Raw genomic sequence first — 19395 nt, 5'->3', positions numbered from 1 at the left:
TTCTTTGCCTTTCCTTCATTTGATTCAACCATTCGTTGCGTTTATTGTTTGGCCTCTCTCTGTGTGTTGTTCGATTATCAACAATGGCCAGTGACATTTGGAATACTTCACACAAAAGGACACAATTCAAATGCAAAACTTACAATGAAATCGATTCAACAGCTACAGCAGCAGATATCAAATGCATGAAATCAGATGAGACGAAACGAAACGTAGTTCAGATGAAATGGACAATTGAATCGATTGCTTTGGGTTGGGGTGGAAATAGGGCCTTTTGGGACAGCCGGACAGACAGACAGGCGAACCAATATCACGATTTTGAGTCCACAGTCTGATGATGGTAAGGACAACAAAAGAAGAAGCTGAGGATGATGATGATGGTAATGCTGATGAGGTTCATGTTACTCTTCCTAGAAGTGACTGTGAGTGGTAGTAGTATTGGTCGCGTGCTATCATCGACTGGACTGAGAAGTCAATAAAACTGTCCAATGGTAAAATAAACGTTTTTATTATATGGCACTGCATCATTTTTCAATGAAATTGAAATCTAAATCTCCACTTCCCCCCACCACCTTTTTTGAGTGCGGTAAGAAATCTAAGCTAAATGCCAATACAGTTTTCTCCAGCAATGCTTTACAGAGATTTCCAAAGATATGACAATGATATGGACATAATGATCATCATAAGCGAGTGAACGAAAAGGGAGGGGAAGTTTCAACAATGGAGCATACCTTTTTATGGCCATAGATGACCTCATAATAGCATTCAACCCCAAACACAGCAGTTGACAGACATAGAAGGGACATTTGTTGCCTGCAGAAGGAAAACATTGCACGCTGTTGGCTGCATTGTATTGCCTGATATTGATTTCTAGCACACTTTTGTTATGACGGTTCTGCTGCTGATAATAATAATTTCACAGCTATGGCAAAAGGATATGCCTGAGTTGGCCAGGAGAATGGCTCACTGGAATGTTTTGAAATTTAAACTGGCATATCTGGTGTGTGAGTTATTTACAAAGTAAATAGCTTTAATTGCTTGCTCTAAGAAGGGAACAGATTAAGAATCTCTTTGAAGATGAAGATACCCCATTTCCTCCCCCCCTCGCCATCTTACACGAAGCAGCGAAACCACAAATATTTCTTATGGGGGAGTTGGCGAAGAATTTTATAAAGGACAAAGGCCTGAATATCTCCTCCCTCGCCCTTTCTCTCATTCATATTTAAAACTTTAATTGTTTATCTATGTACAAATGAATGCTTTTGAAAGGCTTTCAAAGCATTCACACGCCAAACTGTCATTACAACAAAAACTTTTTGACACTTTCAACCCCTAAATCCTTGGTGTATTTCCCCCTCCACTTAAGAACTTTTTCGAATACAATTGAATATAACTCCTTTTTTTAAATGGCTTTATTGTAAATTGTCCTTTAATGTGCGTAATTATGGCATTTCCTCATTAATAATAAATCATAGCTGGGAGGATAACAAAAAAAGAAAAAAACACAGGCGTTAAAAATTCCCTTTTGTTGGCAACTAATGGTAAGTGGTTTATGGAAGGACTCTCGCGCTCTTTTGAAAACGTTTCTCAATTGTTTTCAACTTGAAGTTTTGTTTTATTTTCGGTTATTGTTTTTCCCCGAACTAAAACAAAAGTTTTTAAAGATTAAAAACGCAATTGCGTGATTAGAGATTCGAGATTTAATAAAAAAATTGTGCGGGACAATAGAAAGGGGATTTTAGGAAAAAAGGATTGCATTGTTTTAAGATTTTTTTGTTGTCCTGCCCATAGTTAATAATTCTGGGAATTGTGGCTGATATAGTTTTTTCAATATTAAAGCATCTGGGCTTATTTTGCGAACAATGAACAAACGAGTTTTATAGCCGAGATATTGAAAGACAACATTACGGAATTACGATATTGGGACTCAGAAAACCAACTAAAATTGGTTTTTAGTTAATTTATATATTTTCTTACGAATTTTGTACCTATCTTTTTCGTATGTTTTTTTTTCGATATTTTTCTTAAGTATCTTTTTCTGTATATTTTATATAGTATTGTCCTGGTCTTACCTGATACAAATGATATTTCCGATAGCATTATCCATTTAACAGCAAAATATAAATTAATTTTCAAATATTTGCCAACACGATGATGCAATTTGATGGTCACATCACGGGCATGATCCATTATTGTATCGGGCATATAGGAGAAGTGGACAGGTTCACCGGAAAAGTGGCGGCCACCAATGCTGAAGAAGACCTTGGCATGGACAAAGACCTATAAGTGAGAGGTAAGAAGGAAACATGATAATTAATAATATCAGTTTTTTTTCAATAAAAGAGGGTATTTAAAGCAATAGAGGTGGATTTAAAAAAATTGTTAATGCACGTAGATTTTTAATTTTCAATACTCGTAGTTTCTTAAATAAGTTTTTAATATACATGGATTTGTAAAATATAATTTTAATAAACGTGGAGTTTTTTTTTGGAATAAACGTGGACTTTTATAAAAAAAAATTATTCAATAAGCGTGTTTTGTTAAAAAATGTGTTTTTCAATAAACGTGAATTTTTAAAAAATATTTTTCCAGAAACCGGATTTTTTAAAAAATAATTTTTTCGAATTATGAATTTTTTAAAAATATATTTTCAATTAATCTGGAAATATTGCTTCAATTGGAGAAGATTTTATAAAAATATACTTAAAAAATGCAGATTAAAAAAAATACCTAAAAATAATAAAATTTTAATATTTAAAAAATATTTTTTTAATAACACTGGATTCTTTAGAATTATTCTTTCAATAAACGTGGACTTTTTAAAAAAATATATTTTTTTTCAATATTTTCAACATTATTATTTTTTTAACTTTTGAAAAATATATATATTTTTTTAAATTTTTGAACATTTTTAATTAATTTCTCCTTAGAGACAAGCTTACTGACCAAGATGCTTTTTGAAAAAGGAAAGCCGACGATACGAACCCACACAACCACCACTGTGTGACATGACATCCCAGCAAAATTTGAAGGAAGGGGTTCCATGCGATGACGTGATTTCATGTCATCTTTTGCATTAATTCAAATAAAGTCATGAAAGATCCAATCTTTTCATCAGCATTTGAACACATGCAAAGGAAGTCGTGAAAAATCCGATCTTTTCATCAGCATTTGAACCCATGCAAAGGAAGTCGTGAAAGATCCGATCTTTTCATCAGCATTTGAACCCATTCCATTGATCCAATAGAGATGAATTTTGTGTTTTTATTTATACACATTTTTCTAAATATATAACATTAATTATTTACAATAGGCTTGATGTTGTCGGAGACTCGAAATAACAACCAACGTTGGTAAAACTCTCATCGTAATGACAATGTCATTGCATAGGGTTGGTGAAAATGATATGCCAAAGCATTGGTAAAAATGACATGTCAAAGCATTGGTGTAAATGGCATGCTTTAGATCCAAAAATGAATAGCATCTTTTGGGGTCCACGCTCATATAAAATTCATCGATGAAGATGCTAAAAAGATGACATGCCAGATCACTTTCACCCATGATTGAATGGCATCTTTGGCATCGAACATTTTGCTGGGATGTTTCGCCTTTGGTTTAGGAAGGCTCCTCAGACACATCGATTGTGGGGCGGCTTCGCTATCATCTAACTTTTTTCTCTTTCAAATGCAATTTGTTTTTTACAATGTTGAATTTTGTAATGTTTTCAATAGGACAGACCACAACGAAGCGAGGCTTCAGGCCACAAAGTTGAAAATTTTTGAACTTTTGAAATCTTCGCCTGGCTTCATTTTTGACATTTCGTGAATTGTGAATTTTTTTGGACAAAAGTCAATAAAATTGTAATATTTAAAAAATATTTTTTTTAGCAACACTGTATTCTTTAGAATTATTGTTTCAATAAACGTGGACTTTTTTAAAAAATATTTTTTGTTCAATATTTCTCTACTTTTTCAAAATTATTTTTTTATTTTTGAAAAATATTTTTTTTAAATTTTTGAAAATTTTTATTTTAACTTTAATAAAAATTGAATTTTTTGAAAAATATTTTTAAAATTTTTTAAATTTTTAAAAAATTAATTTTTAAGTATTTTACAATAAAAGTGACTTTTGACAAAATTCAATAAAATTGTAATATTTAAAAAATATTTTTTTAATAACACTGGATTCTTTAAAATTATTTTTTCTATAAACGTGGACTTTTTTAAAAAAAAAATTCAATATTTTTCTACTTTTTCATAATTATTTTCAACATTATTATCGCGTAAATTTTTGAAAAATATTTTTTTAAAAATTTTTGAAAACTATTTTTTTAACTTTAATAAAATTTGAATTTTTTGAAAAATATTTGTTAAATTTTTTAAATGTTAAAAAAATGTAAAGTGCACTTTTTCGATGATTTAAAATTTTTTTTTGAAAAATATTTTTTATTTTTTTAAGACTTTTTTAAAACTTTTTTTATTTTTTAATTAATTTAAGTCGTTCTTTTATATTTTTTCCATTTTTAAAAATGTTTTTTTTTCTGTATTTTGTTAGTTTTGTCAAAAAAAAAATCTTCCAAAAACATGATTTTTTATTTTTTTCCATAATCGAAAAATATTTTTTAATTTTTTAATATTTTACATTTTTTGGTATTTTTTTATTAATTGAAATTGTTGTAAAACATTTTTTTAATTTTTCCATTTCTTTCAAAATATTTCTTTTTTTACTTTCTAAATTGTTAAAAAATATATTTTTTCAATAAAATATGTTTTTTATAAAAATTGATTTTTTAAAAAATTATTTTTCCAGTAAACATGAATTTGAAAAAAAATTATTGAACTTTAATTTTAAGGACAAATATTTGTTTTCATAAGCCTGATTTTTTTTTTTCTAAATATTTTTGCTTAATTTTTTTTTTTTAATTTACAAAAATATTTTTCAATTTTCTGAAAAATACTTTTTAATTTTTTTTTTTTTAACTGTTTAAAAAAAATTTCATTATTTTGAATTTTTGAAAAATATTTTTGTGTGTATTTTCAAAATTTTTGAAAAATATTTGTTTTAACTTTTGTACTTTTTAAATTGTTCGTATTTCGAAAACTTATTAAAAACTTGAAATTTAAAAAAACCATACTTTTTTATTTTTAATAAGCCTGGATTTTTTTTTAAATTATTGTTTCTGTTTTAATGTCAGTTCACTCATTTTTTTATTTTTTAAATTTCTGAAAATATTTTTTAAATTTTAAAATTCTTTGTTTTTTTCAATGTTTTTACATTTTTTGAAACATATATTTTTTGTTTTTTTTTTTAACTTTTTGATTTTTTTTAAATATTTTTCATTTGTGTTTTTTAATTTATTTAAATTGGTTGAAAAATATTTCTTTTGATTTATCCATTATTCCTAAATAATTGTTCTATTATTGAAAAATAACTTCGGTGGAGAATATCCACAAACAAGAAACAAGGGAACTGATGGGATCCAGTGGCGTGGATCGAAACTAGTCTTCCCTGCTTTACACCTTGGCGAACAATGCCAATAAATTAGTTGTTTTTAAAATAATAAAACAACAACAATGGGATTAAGCCAGACTATTTTGAAAAAACAAAATTGTATTAGCTATCCCAATAAAAAACGACGCCACCAATGTTCGATTTTTAAAAAATAAAAAATATTTCTTCAGCAAACATGATTTAAAAAAAAAATTTAATTAATATGTTTTATTTAGAAATTGATTTTTTAAATATTATTTTTTCTATAAAATTGAATTTAAAAAAATTTAAATTGAATTGAAAAATAAGTTTTTCAATTTTATAAAAAAAAAAATATTTTTTGTTAAATTTTTTTTAAAATTATATTTTTAAATTTGTAAAAATTCTGTTAAAAATACTTAATAATTTTTTAATATATCTTTTAACCTTTTCTGAGAGAAAATGAAATAAAATTTTAGTTTTCAATTTCTTCTAATCGAAACAAAAAGCCCATCAACCAAAACAAAACATAAAAAAATGAATTGGTCACACATAAAAACAGAAAAAGAGAATCTTTCATAAGTTGAAAAGAATTATTTTATTTTTTTCAAATTTTTTAAAAATTAAAAAAAAAAAATTGAGCAATAATAAATGTTTGTATTTATTTTTTAATTTGTATATATATTTTTTTTAAATTTAAATTGTTTTAAAAATTTAAGCATAAATAAATGTTTGTATTTTTTAAATTGTTCATTGTTTTGTTTTGAATTAATTCAAATTGTTTAAAAATATATTTTTTAATTTCTTCACTAGTTTTAAAATATTGTTTCTATTTTTTTTTTCAATTAAAAAAATATTTCACCTATAAAAGTTGATTTTTTCAATTATATTTTTATCAGGCCAATAAACGTATATTTTTTAAAGAATACTTTTCCTTAGACATCAGTATATTAAAGAGTATTTTTTCGTGGACCATCCGGCCAATAAACTTGGATTTTAAAGAATATTTTCCTATTAAATAAAATAAAAATTTCCCCCTCTCTTATTACTCACCTGAACATCCTTCGTAAACATGTTATTCGTATGCAAAATTATGGCGCTAAAGTTTCGCACTGTGTCAAATTCGAAAATAATTTCAACAGGTTTGCCCATTAGACCGGGGGTATCGTTGCGCCAGCCAATCCATTCATAACCTAGAAAAGAAACAAAAGAACAAAAATGACAAAATATTAAAATAAACAATAAAAACTTTTTAGATAATAAAATTTATGAATTTTTTGGGAAACATGTCCCACAAATGCCGTCTCATACGTGTAGAAAAATTTTACTAAAACTTCCAAATAACTCAAAAGGAAAATACGCATAAGTTCCCAAAAAAGCAGTTAAACGATGAATATGCCTTGGTAACCTTCGTTTGTTTTTATACTAAAGTTATTTGTTTATTTATTTTTGATATACACAAAAACGTAGCTTTTAAAATATTTACCAAGCTTTATGTTGGAAGTGAGTGTGTGTGTGCGTGAATGTAAATTCCTTTTCTGCAGGCAATGAAAGGCTCAAGTAATTTCAAACACGCACCAGTAGTAAAAAGACTTACATACATATATTTATTTATGTGTGGGTGGGTGTTAGCCAGTGTGTAATAAGGATGATTGTTAAAAGAATTCCTTTATCCTTGTAAAACGTCACACACACAAATATACATACATATATACATAAAATGGTCACATACATCGTGGCACAAATTATTACGACAATGTCGTCGTTGTTGTATTGAAAGGCAAGTACGTACGTTCGGAAAAGTTACTCCAAAAACCCCAAGCCCAGGTCTAGCTAGGAAAATTTATGTCTTTAACATAGTTTGTTGTTTTTGTGCACTACTTTCTCAGGGAAAATTCATTCGTACCCAGTAGTTACAACCTTCAGCTTTATGTCGGTTGGTTCATGCTGTTGTTGCCATTGTAAAGCTATGGAGGGGAGAGCTTTGTTTCTGTGTGTGTAAAACAAAAGCGCCAACAAAAATTATTACCTTAAGAACGCGACATTTCAACCTTTTTTTTCTTTGCTTCATTCTACTAGCCTCTGCACGCCGATGGCTGTCAAGCTGCCTATACATTATGGTATATTCTCAGCTAAACTAGGGTCCTTAACGATTTTATTTAAGAGTTTACATTGGGGGGCAAAAACATGTTCTGGTGCAAAGGGAGACGGAGAGAGTGGGATAAAAGTTATAAGGTTGACAAATTTAACCATTTACTTTAGTTGAACATACACACACCCTTCTTATTATTTATGTACGTGTGTATGTGTGGCGACGAATTGTTTGCCTTGGCCACTGTATTTTGCCATTATATAGCAATTATATGAAATTTTAGTTGGTCCTCGGCCAGGTTAAGAGCCGTAATTGTTTGTAAAAAATATTTTTACTGAAGTGACAGCTCCCCCCATTTCCTTTCCCTTTGTTTGAAATATGATTTTATTTAAAGAAAGGGGAAATGCTGCTGCTGGCTGCTTTCTTAATTGTGGATAAATTATTAAGTTATAAATTTGGGGAGGAAAATTTAATAAATTTAATGAAAAGATTTTAAATAATTTATGGAATTTTAAATAAGGCAGGAAGTCTGCATTCGATAAAGCTGTCCTAAGAAAATTTAAGATTTTAAAAAAATAGGTCGGAGGAGGAATTAGAAAAGGGCAATAGAAGACATGTGTATTGGCGTTTTTAAACTTGTCCATAAACTTGGAGATTTTAAAAAATATTTTCATATTTTAAATAATGTTTATTTTTAAATTATTTTTTTTTTTTAAATATTTTTTCAAATTTTTTAAAAATATTTTTTTTAATTTTTTTAGTTTTTTCTAAAAATACTCTTGTATATTTTAAAATTGTTCTAAAAATACTGTTAACATTTTTAAAAGTATTTTTAATATTTTTAATTTTTCGAAAAATGTTTTTTTTTTAATTTTTTTCAATTAGATTTTTTTTTAAATATTTTTTTAATTCTATTAATTAGGTATTTTTAAAACAACATTTTTTTCAATTAGCCTAGATTTAAAAATTTATGTTTTGGATCTTTTAATTAAAAAATATATTTTTTCAATAAACTTGAATTTTTAAAAAATATTTTTCTAAAGCAAATTAAAAAAATATTTTTCAAAATACGTACATTTTTAAATAAATATTTTTGTCAATAAACGAAAATTTGATTAAAGTGAATTTAAAAAAAATGCTTTTGTAAATTTAAAAAATATATATTTTTAATTAAACCTATATTTTAAATAAATATTTTTCCATAAACTTGGATTTTTTAAAAAAAATATATTTTTTTATTTTAAATAATGTGTAATTTTGAATTAAGTTTTTTTTTAAATATTTTTTCAATTTTTTAAAAAATACTTTTTATATTTTTAAGTTTTTTTTTTCTAAAAGTACTGTTGTATATTTTAAAATTGTTCTAAAATACTGTTAAAATTTTTAAAGGTGTTTTTAATATTTTTAATTTTTCCAAATAATATTTTTTTAAATATTTTTCCATAAACTTGGATTTTTTGAAAAAAAATATTTTTTTTATTTTAAATATTGTGTAACTTTGAATTAAGTTTTTTTTTAATATTTTTTCAATTTTTTAAAAAATACTTTTTATATTTTTAAGTTTTTTTTTTTTTTTAAAGTACTGTTGTATATTTTAAAATTGTTCTAAAAATACTGTTAAAATTTTTAAAGGTATTTTTAATTTTTCGAAAAATATTTTTTTAAATTTTGGACTTTTTAAAACATTATATTTTTTCCTTAAAACTGGAGTTTTTGAAATATGTGTTTTCAAATAAATATATGGATTTTTTTAAGAAAAATATTTTTTTAATTAGCCGTATTTTTTAAAATTTTTTTTATTAACAAAAATTGGAAAAAAAGTCATCAAACGTAAATTAAAATTTTTTTTCGAATAAACTCAAATTTAAGTAATATTTTTTTAATTTACCCAAATTAAAAAAAAAAAATAATAATAAACCTGAATTAAAAAAATATTTTCCGTAAACTTGGATTTTTTAAAAAATATTATTTTCAATACTGTTGCAAATGTTAAATTTTTATCGCCTCTCTGGTCCATATGTTGGTACATTGTTTATTAAGTATAAAAAATATCTTTAATAGCAGCTTGAAGCAGATTCGCCCCAAGAACTTTATAAACTTTTTTTAAAAGTGGGTTGGAAAAGATTCTGATTCATTGTAACCCTTGCTTTTAAGGTATATAGTATCTTCGGTAATATTATTGACAACTCTCAGGAGAATAATTTTGTGGACAACGTTAACCCTCTACCAGCTTACTGAAGTGGTCTTTTCTGTTAATTTTTCCATAAAGAGTTAGAACTTCTTTAGAAGAGTTAAAACTTCTTTAAAACTAGGTTGAAGCAGATTCAGAGCATTATTCCTTGTAAACCTTGCATTTTAGGTATATAGTATCTTCGGCAATATTACGCACAACACTCCGAAGAACAATTTTGTGGACAACGTTAACCCTCTAACGCCTCACTAAAAGGGTATTTTTGCCTCATTTCTCACAAATGGTTATAAACTTCTTTAAAAAAAGATTGGTACAGATTCAGCGCCAGATTCCTTGTAATCATTGCATTTTAGGTATAAAGTATCTTCGGCAATGTTGCTGACAAAAACTCAAAGAACAATTTTGTGGCCAACAGTAACCCCCTAGCTCCTCAACGAAATGGTATTTTTGGTTAAGTCATCATAAAATGTTATAAACTTCCCTAAAAATGGGGTGAAACAGATTCAGCACCAGATTCCTTGTAACCCTTGCATTTTGGGTACACAGTATCCTCGGCAATATTGCTAACAACACCCCTAGGAACAATTCTGTGGACAATGATAACCTCTATTCCTCAACGAAGGGGTCTTTTGGTGCATTTCTAATAAAAAGTTATAAACTTCCTTAAAAGTGGGGTGGGGCAGATGCAGCCTCCGATTTCTTGTAACCCTTGCATTTTAGGTATACAGTATCTGTGGCAATATTGCTGGCAACACCTCTATGGAAAATTTTGTGGACAATGTTAACCCTCTACTGTCTCACTTAAAGGGTATCTTTAGTTAATTTCTCATAAAAGTTTATAAACTCCTCTAAAGGCCGTTTGTAGCAGATTCAGAGCCACATTTCTTGTAATCCTTGCTTTATAGGTACATATTTTCTTCAGCAATATTGCTTGAAACGTCACCAGGAACAATTTTGCGGACAACCTTTTACCCCCTCACTGAAGGGGTATTTTTTGGTTCATTTCTCATAAATGTTGGTTTTAAAGTAGATTAGGGCAGATTCAGCGCCAGATTCCGTGTAACCCTTGCATTTTGGGTATATAGTATGGTATGCAAAGTTTAAGCCAACATACAGGAGAACAATTTTGACAGTGTTAACCATCTACTGCCTGAATGAGGGACTCTCTTTGGTTAATTTCTCTAAAAAGATTATAAACTTTTTTCAAAGTAGGTTGGAGCTGATTCAAAGCCAGATTTCCTGTAATGCTTGCATTTTAGGTATATAGTATCTTCGGCAATATCGCAGGCAACACCTTAAGAAACAATTTTGTGGACAACTTTAACCCTCTAGCGCCTAAACAAAGGGGTTTTTTTGGTCCATTTTTCCATAGAGGGGTTTTGAAAGATTTTATTTCTTTCCCTTTGCGAGGTGGTCGTAAAAGTAACACTAAACTTCATGCCAGCATTATGGTGTTAAAGAAGGAAATATTCTACATCGAATTTCATTGGCAGTTGCTGAACAAGTGAAGTTTCTATATATAACGTAAGTCCGGAAAATAAAGAAATCAAATTTGGTTTAAAAATTTAATTTTTTTTTAGGAAATTTTAATAGAATTTATGTAGTACCTTTTTCGATTTGGTCAGAAAAAGTAACATTTAGCTTCACTTTAGGATTTTGGCGTTAAAGAGGGGAATATTTTACATCAAATTTCACTAGCAGTTGCTGAACAAATGATCTCTCTGGTATAATGTTAGTCAAGATAATCAAGGCATCAAATTCGGAAATCATGTGAAATATTTTAGGAAATTTTTAGATAAAATTTATGTCGTATCTTTTTCGAGTTGGGGACTAAAAATAGCATTAAACTTCATTTTAGGAGTTTAGTGCTAACAAAAGAAATATTCTCCATCAAATTTCATTACAAGTTGCTGAAGAAATCAAGTCTCTATACGTAATGTGTGTTAGGAAAATATGGCCATCAAATTTGCGGTCAAAATTTCCATTTTTATAGAAATTTTGGTATACCCTTTTTGAGTTGGTTTTAGGGACTTATCAGAATCAAAAATTTTCAACTCTTAAATTAGTTGTGGGAGAAGTGTCCTGAAGGACCATAAAATCCTTTAAAACCTTTCACCTGTCCCTTTATCTCCTGCTACCAAGTAAGTGATATATTTTTCCAAACTAAAATCAATGTCTTCAAATCCCCAACATGCTAGACTAATTTAACTGGCAGGCAGACAGCAACAAGGATACAATTTATCCTTTCAATAAAACAAAAACAACAAAAAAACTCTTTAAAAATTTAACAAGACAAATAACAAAAACAACAACCAAAAACTATTCCAACTTTGATTCCCATGTACTCAGAATATTCAATGAATGAATGAATGAATGAATGAACGACCAAACGAATGAAGTAAGTAGCAGCAATTCTGGATAACAACATTGAAATCAGTTCGTAGCAGACAAGAACAACAACAGCAAAAACTTTTCTACTTAAAATGTAAAGTTTACAATAATTTTTGATTATTGGCCCAATGCCAAATCAAATCGATGAAGTTTTTCCAAATGACGCTTCTTTCCCTTTTCCAAATTCTGTGTGGCAAATGAACATAGCCCGCTTCTTCCTGTTTGAAATGGGCCGCCTGCCTGACCTCATCCTCATCATCCTGGGGGGTTTCTTTGCATTGGAATCTGCCATCCCCCAAGTGGCAATATAAACTCTGAGGAATAGCAAACGAAACGAAATGGAAATCATATAACAAAACTTACACGCATACGTATCACTACTACTACTTCTTCTTCTTCTTAGTATGCTCTCCTCTCCCTTTCATTTTGTGGTTCTATAGGGAAATTTGTGAAATTTGTTTGGGTTGTGCCAATCACATTTTGGGCGGAAGTTGGCCGCTTTGTATGGTGGGTAATTCTAGACTGGGCTGGCTGGCTGCATTTATTACTTACTGACTGGCTGGCTATAGAAGCCATAACCTTCTCTTATGGATGGCAAACGTCATCGATGGAAGTTTCTTAGGAACTAAATGCCAGTGTTGCCATAAATTATTACTTTTTTCTGCAAAAAAAAAAAAAACAACAACAATGCTATGCCACTATTTATGGTTGACTATGCAGTCGGACGAACAGTGATACACATGGACATTAATGCTAAATATTTGCAGCATATCTGTACGAAATTCCAACAAAACAAAGAAAATCATATGGGGAAAGAGAATTTTTGAAAACCCAAAAAACCAACTTCATTTTGTTTATTTTTCATATTTTAAGTCGGGAGGGAGGTGGTGAGACAGTCATCCACCAAAAAAAGTATTTTTAAAAATTTTGTCTGTTTATCCGTGCTTATTGATGAGGAAATTATTTATTTTCTTTTTCATTCATTCCTCTTTCTTGTTGAGAAACTTTTTTAATTTCCCCCCGCCGACAAAACAACAACGAATCGAAAAAATCGGCAACGTAAATATTTTTTTGTCTCGAGCCTTGATTGTTATTTTGCCAAATAAATAACTGAAATATTATGCGAAAAGTAGACAGATGACAGGGCGTAAAACATTTATTTTTACTCAAGGATACCAAGGACAAAGTATTTGAAAATAGCAGCAGCAACATATCGCAAAAAGTGGTTCGGGGGTTTTTGTTCTTTGGTTGGCGGGCTATAATGAGGAGCTCGTTAGGAATTTAAAACTGAAGGCGCAGGGTAAAAATTTAAAATATATCTAAAATTTAAATTATAACGAAATTTTTGAAAATTAAAAAAAAAAATTAAATTGGGAAAAGGAAATATTTTTATTACTTTTGCAATGAAAAAGAAAGCCCGCAAATTACTTTTATGCTTTGAATCTAAAAATTCTCAACTGGGAAATTTTTATTTGAGCTAAGAATTCGTAAATTATTCAAATGTGATGATAATCCACATAAAGAAAATTTAAATTATTTTATTATTTAAATTTCCCAAAAATATTCCACATGGGAAAAATACACAAAAATAATAAAATTGTATTGAAATTCTTAAAAACAAAAATGACCTTATAAGGGAAATGTACATTTATGCCACTATATTCACGATTCGAAGCATAAATGTAAATTTCCCTTTTAAGGAAATTTTTGTTTTTGCGTATTTTTTCCCATGTGGGATATTTTTTGAAATTTTCAATTTTATTAACAATTTTCAAAAACTGCAGGCTTATCGAAAAAATATAATGTTTTAAAAAGTCCAAAATTGAAAAAAATTAAAAAAAAAAATTTTCGAAAAATTAAAAATATTAAAAATACTTTTAAAAATGTTAACCGTATTTTTAGAACAATTTTAAAATATACAACAGTACTTTTAGAAAAAATTAAAAAGTATCTTTTAAAAAATTGAAAAAATAATTTAAAAATACACATTATTTAAAATATGAGATATTTTTTAAAAACACCAAGTTTATGGAAAAAAGTATTTATTTAAAATATAGGTTTAATTAAAAATATATATTTTTTAAAATTTACAAATGGATTTTTTTTTAAATTCACTTTAATCAAATTTTCGTTTATTGACGAAAACATTTATTTCAAAATGTACGTATTTTGAATCTGAGCTTATTGAAAAAAAATGTTTTGCAAGTTCCCTAATTGAAAAAATTAAAAAAAAAAATAAAAATCTAACTGAAAAAGATAAAAAAATATTTTTCGAAAAATTAAAAATATTAAAAATACCTTTAAAAATTTTAACAGCATTTTTAGAACAATTTTAAAATATACAACAGCACTTTTAGAAAAAACTAAAAAAAAAATTAAAAAATGTTTTTAAAAAATAATTTTTTATATTTTGAAAAAAAAATAATTTAAAAATACACATTATTTAAAATATGAAAATATTTTTTAAAAACTCCAAGTTTATGGAAAAAATATTTTTTTTAAATACAGGTTTAATTAAAAATATATATATTTACAAAAGCTTTTTTTTTAAATTCACTTTAATCAAACTTTCGTTTATTGAAAAAATATTTATTTAAAAATGTACGTATTTTGAAAAATATTTTTTTTTTTTAATTTGCTTTACAAAAATATTTTTTAAAAATTCAAGTTTATAGAAAAAAACTCATTTTTTAATTAAAAAGTCCAAAACATAACTTTTTTAAATCTAGGTTTATTGAAAAAAGTGTTTTGTTTTTAAATCTCAAATTGAAAAAATTAAAAAAAATATTTTTCAAAAATCTAAGAAATTAAAAAAAAATCAAGTATCAAATTTATTGAAAACATTTTTGTAAAGCCAACTTATTGATAAAATGTTCCTCGGAGTGTTGTCTGCAATAGTTCCGAAAACAATATGTTCCTAAAATGCTGGGATTACAAGTAATCTTGTACCGAACCTAAGTTTTAAAAAGCCAATACATACACATGTCTTCTACTGGATTTTCCACTTTTAGGCATAAATAAAATTTCACGTAAGGGAAATTTTACTATTTTTGAGATTTATTAGAAAACAAAGACCTTTTGGAGGAAAAAATGTGGGAATTTAGAGTCAAGAAATATTTTTTGGAGAGAAATCATTTGAGGGTTTTTTTGAGGATAAATAAAACAATTAAATAATAATAATGGCATTTTTTTTAATAAAAAATAAAAATGGAAACTTCTAGCCACCTTGTGATCCTTTGCTCCTTCCTCAAAGTGCTTATATTAAATCCATGCAATCTAAATAAAGAAAATGCTAGATATTACCTCACATGAATTTATTTTTCAACTTTAATTCCTTCACCCCACCAAAAACTAACCTAAAACTTTTGTTGTTGCCATTTTGCAATAATAAAACTTGTTGTTTATTTTATGACAATCATTTGCCATTAATCATATCAATTAGGAACAAACAAACAATAACCAAAACGAAAAGTTTGCTAAAATTTGCCATCATATGACAAGGACAAAGTCAACAAATGTTTTGGACATGCAAAATCATGATTTGTATAAAAATTTACAAGAGATATTATCTATCCTATTGCTAAAGGGTACAGAAATGTTACAACGAAAATTGTCACAAATTCAATACAAAGTTAAACAGAAAAACCTTGAAATCCTGTGTGTCATATGACAAGTCATTAAGGGTTACAAATTTCATATTGGTGAACAAAAAAATGAAATGTCAGATAAAAAAATTATTTTTACGACGAAAAATTATTTTTGTGATCAAACTTTAAGTTTGCTTTAAATAAAATAAATAATTTGGTTTGCGACATTTTTGACAATATGTATAATATTCCAAGAATGTACCCTATTATTTTGATTAAACTTTTCCATTGCTTTTTACACTTTGGAAGACTATTTTATAACAATTGAAAAACATTTAGATGTATTTTTACATCTTTTATACGCATTTTATACATTTCATACATATTCGACATACACACAAAACTTGGTAAAAATGCATCAAAAACTTAAGGTAATAATTTTTCGAATTAAACTTTATGGTTACTACCTTTGTTTTGGTTATTTAGGGGTTTACGACGTTTTCGACATTACGTACAAAACGTAAATAAATAAATTTCAGCCTAATGACACATTGTAAAGGTATGAATTTATATTTTTCCCACTAATTAAAAATTTTATAAATTTTTTACATATTTTAAACATGTATTATAAATTCCATACATATTTGACACACATAAAATATGGCACAAAATACATGGGAAACATTTCAAATATAGTTTTTCGAAAAAAACTTTCATGTTTGTTCTCCTTGTTTTAGTTATTTACGATTTACGACGTTTTCGACATAATGTTTAAAACGTCAAAAATAAATTGCAACTATTCACTGGGTCATTTCCGTTACTGTTCGAATCTGGAACTCTATTTTTCCCCAATTGAAAAATATTTACACACTGCTTATACCTTTTTCACAATTATTTGATGGTATTTCATACATTTCTTACACGTTTTATACATTTTCGATATATTAAATACGCAGTAAAAACATCAAAAAATTCTTAACATATATTTCTTTAATAAAATGGTAGATTTCCTTCTTAGTATTATATAATATACGATTTACGACGTTTTCGACATACATATAAGACGTCAAAAATATGTGTAAACTCTTCCACGGCACTGTTTCTATAATTATTTTAATTTCTAGGACATATTTTCTTCAATTTTAAGATATTTTATACATATTTTACACGTTATATACATATTTGACAGGTATAAGATATAGTGAAAACAAGCAAAAATTCTTAATATTTATTTCCCTACTAAAATACTATACTTCCTTGGTATTATTCAAAAAAGAAAAAAAGTTTATGACGTTTTTGACATGATGTATAAAATACTAAAAACATCTCTTAACTATTCACAAGCAAGTTTTTAATAATATGACAATTTGTGGTATCAGTTTTCGTAAATATCTACGTTTTTTATAAATTTTTTTACGAGTTTTATACATATTTGACATGTAAAAATCGTTGCAAACACTCCCAAAAATTCGTAGCCTTTATTTATAATTTATATAATAATTTCCTTCCTTGTCATTATTTAATAAAAAAAAATTTGCTACGTTTTAGACATTATGTATAAAACGTCAAAAAATTAATGAAAACTTTACCTTTACGCTTTTCTGTTATTATGAAAAATTGTAGAACTCGTTTTCCTCCAATGTTACACATTTTTTACTACTTTTATACATATTTAACTTTGTAAAAAACACCCAAAAATGCTTCATTTTTATTTCATTAGTAAAATTTTAAATTCCCTATAGCGATAGTATTAATATAAAGTTATATATACAGTTTACGACGTTTTTGACCTCATGTATAAAACGTCAAAAATATAGGGAAACTATTCTTAGAATCGTTTTCACTATTCTGACAATAAGAAGAACCCATTTTCCTCAATTATTAGACAATTTATATAGGTTTTATACATTTTATACATATACGACAAATATTTGACACATATACAATGTTGTAAAAGCAAGCAAAAACCCTTAATAAAAATTTATGTATTAAAATAGGTAGTATTGGATTTTATGACACAAAATATAAGGCTTACGACATTTTTGACATTGTGTATAAAATGTCAAAAATGTATGTCAACTATTACTAAACTCGGTTTCTGTGATTGTGAAAATTTTTAGAATTCGATTTCCATAATTTTTAGGTATTTAATACATTTTTTACATGTTTTATACATATTAGACATGTTAAAAATAACCAAAAACGTTTAATATTATTTTACCTAATTGCATATACAGTACCCTAAAATTATCAAATATCTAGTTTACGACAGTTTTGACACAATGTATAAAACGTTATCGATTAGTATGAATTTTTGTAGAAACAGTTTCCTTAAATTTTATAATATTTCACACATTTTATACACGTTTTATACATATTTGACAGTCATAAAACATGGCGAAAACAAACAAAACAATTAGTATTCATTTCTGTAGTAAACATTTATATTTCCTTCCTTGATATTATTTAATAGAAGGTTTATGACGTTTTTGACACATTGTATAAAACGTCAAAAATATATGTAAACAGTTTCTAGGCAATTTTCTATTATTATTCTAATTTATAGGACCGATCTTCTTCAATTCTTAGATATGTTATACGTTTTTAACACATTTTATACATATTTGACATGTACAAAACGAGGTAAAAACGACCAAAAACTTTGAAAATTAATTTCTTTAAATTCCTTAAAACTTAGTTCTTTGAAATTATTAATTATAAGGTTTACGGCGTTTTTGACATTGTGTATAAAATGTAAAAAATTTATCCAAACTCTTTCTAGACAATTTCCTATTATTATGCTAATTTATAGGACCGATTTTCTTCAATTGTTAGATATTTAATACGTTTTTTACACATTTTATACATATTCGACATGTATAAAATGAGGGAAAAACGACCAAAAACTTTGAAACATTAAATTCTTTAATTTCTTTAATATTTAGTTCTTTGAAATTATTAATTATAAGGTTTACGACGTTTTTGACATTGTGTATAAAATTTCAAAAATTTATCTAAACTATTCCTAGGCAATTTTCTATTATTATGCTAATTCATAGGACCGATTTTCTTCAATTGTTAGATATGTTATACGTTTTTAACACATTTTATACATATTTGACATGTACAAAACGAGGTAAAAACAACCAAAAACTTTGAAAATTAATTTCTGTAATTTCCTTAAAACTTAGTTCTTTGAAAATATGAATTATAAGGTTTATGACGTTTTTGACAATTTGTATAAAACGTCAAAAATATATGTAAACAATTTCTGGGCAATTTTCTATTATTTGCTCATTTATTGGGCCGATTTTCTTCAATTGTTAGATATTTAATACGTTTTTTACACATTTTATACATATTTGACATGTACCAAATGAGGTAAAAGCGACCAAAAACTTTGAAAAATTAAATTCTTTAATTTCTTTAATACTTAGTTCTTTGAAATTATGAATTATAAGGTTTATGACGTTTTTGACATTGTGTATAAAATGTCAAAAATGTATCTAAACTATTCCTAGGCAATATCCTATTATTATGCTAATTTATGGGACCGATTTTCTTCAATTGTTAGATATGTTATGCGTTTTTTACACATTTTATACATATTTGACATGTACAAAAAAGCGACCAAAAACTTTGAAAATTAATTTCTTTAATTTCCT

General features: G+C 26.7%; 1 protein-coding gene across 3 annotated transcripts in view; it reads right to left on the bottom strand.

The window, feature by feature from the left end:
• Nucleotides 1–19395, bottom strand: part of smal (smoke alarm) — a 140045-nt gene that overhangs the window by 13987 nt on the left and 106663 nt on the right. For all 3 annotated transcript variants that reach the window (XM_073967238.1, XM_073967240.1, XM_073967239.1), the window contains exons 7-8: nt 6523–6662; nt 2073–2280 (exon numbers count right to left, since the gene is read on the bottom strand). In XM_073967238.1, the coding sequence (XP_073823339.1) occupies nt 2073–2280; nt 6523–6662 (348 nt within the window). The remainder of the gene's footprint in view (nt 1–2072; nt 2281–6522; nt 6663–19395) is intronic.

The sequence above is a fragment of the Musca autumnalis genome, unplaced genomic scaffold (assembly GCF_047663935.1).
Source record: "Musca autumnalis isolate F117 unplaced genomic scaffold, ASM4766393v1 scaffold_2, whole genome shotgun sequence".
NCBI lineage: Eukaryota > Metazoa > Arthropoda > Insecta > Diptera > Muscidae > Musca > Musca autumnalis.
This window is presented reverse-complemented; position numbering and strand designations above follow the sequence as displayed.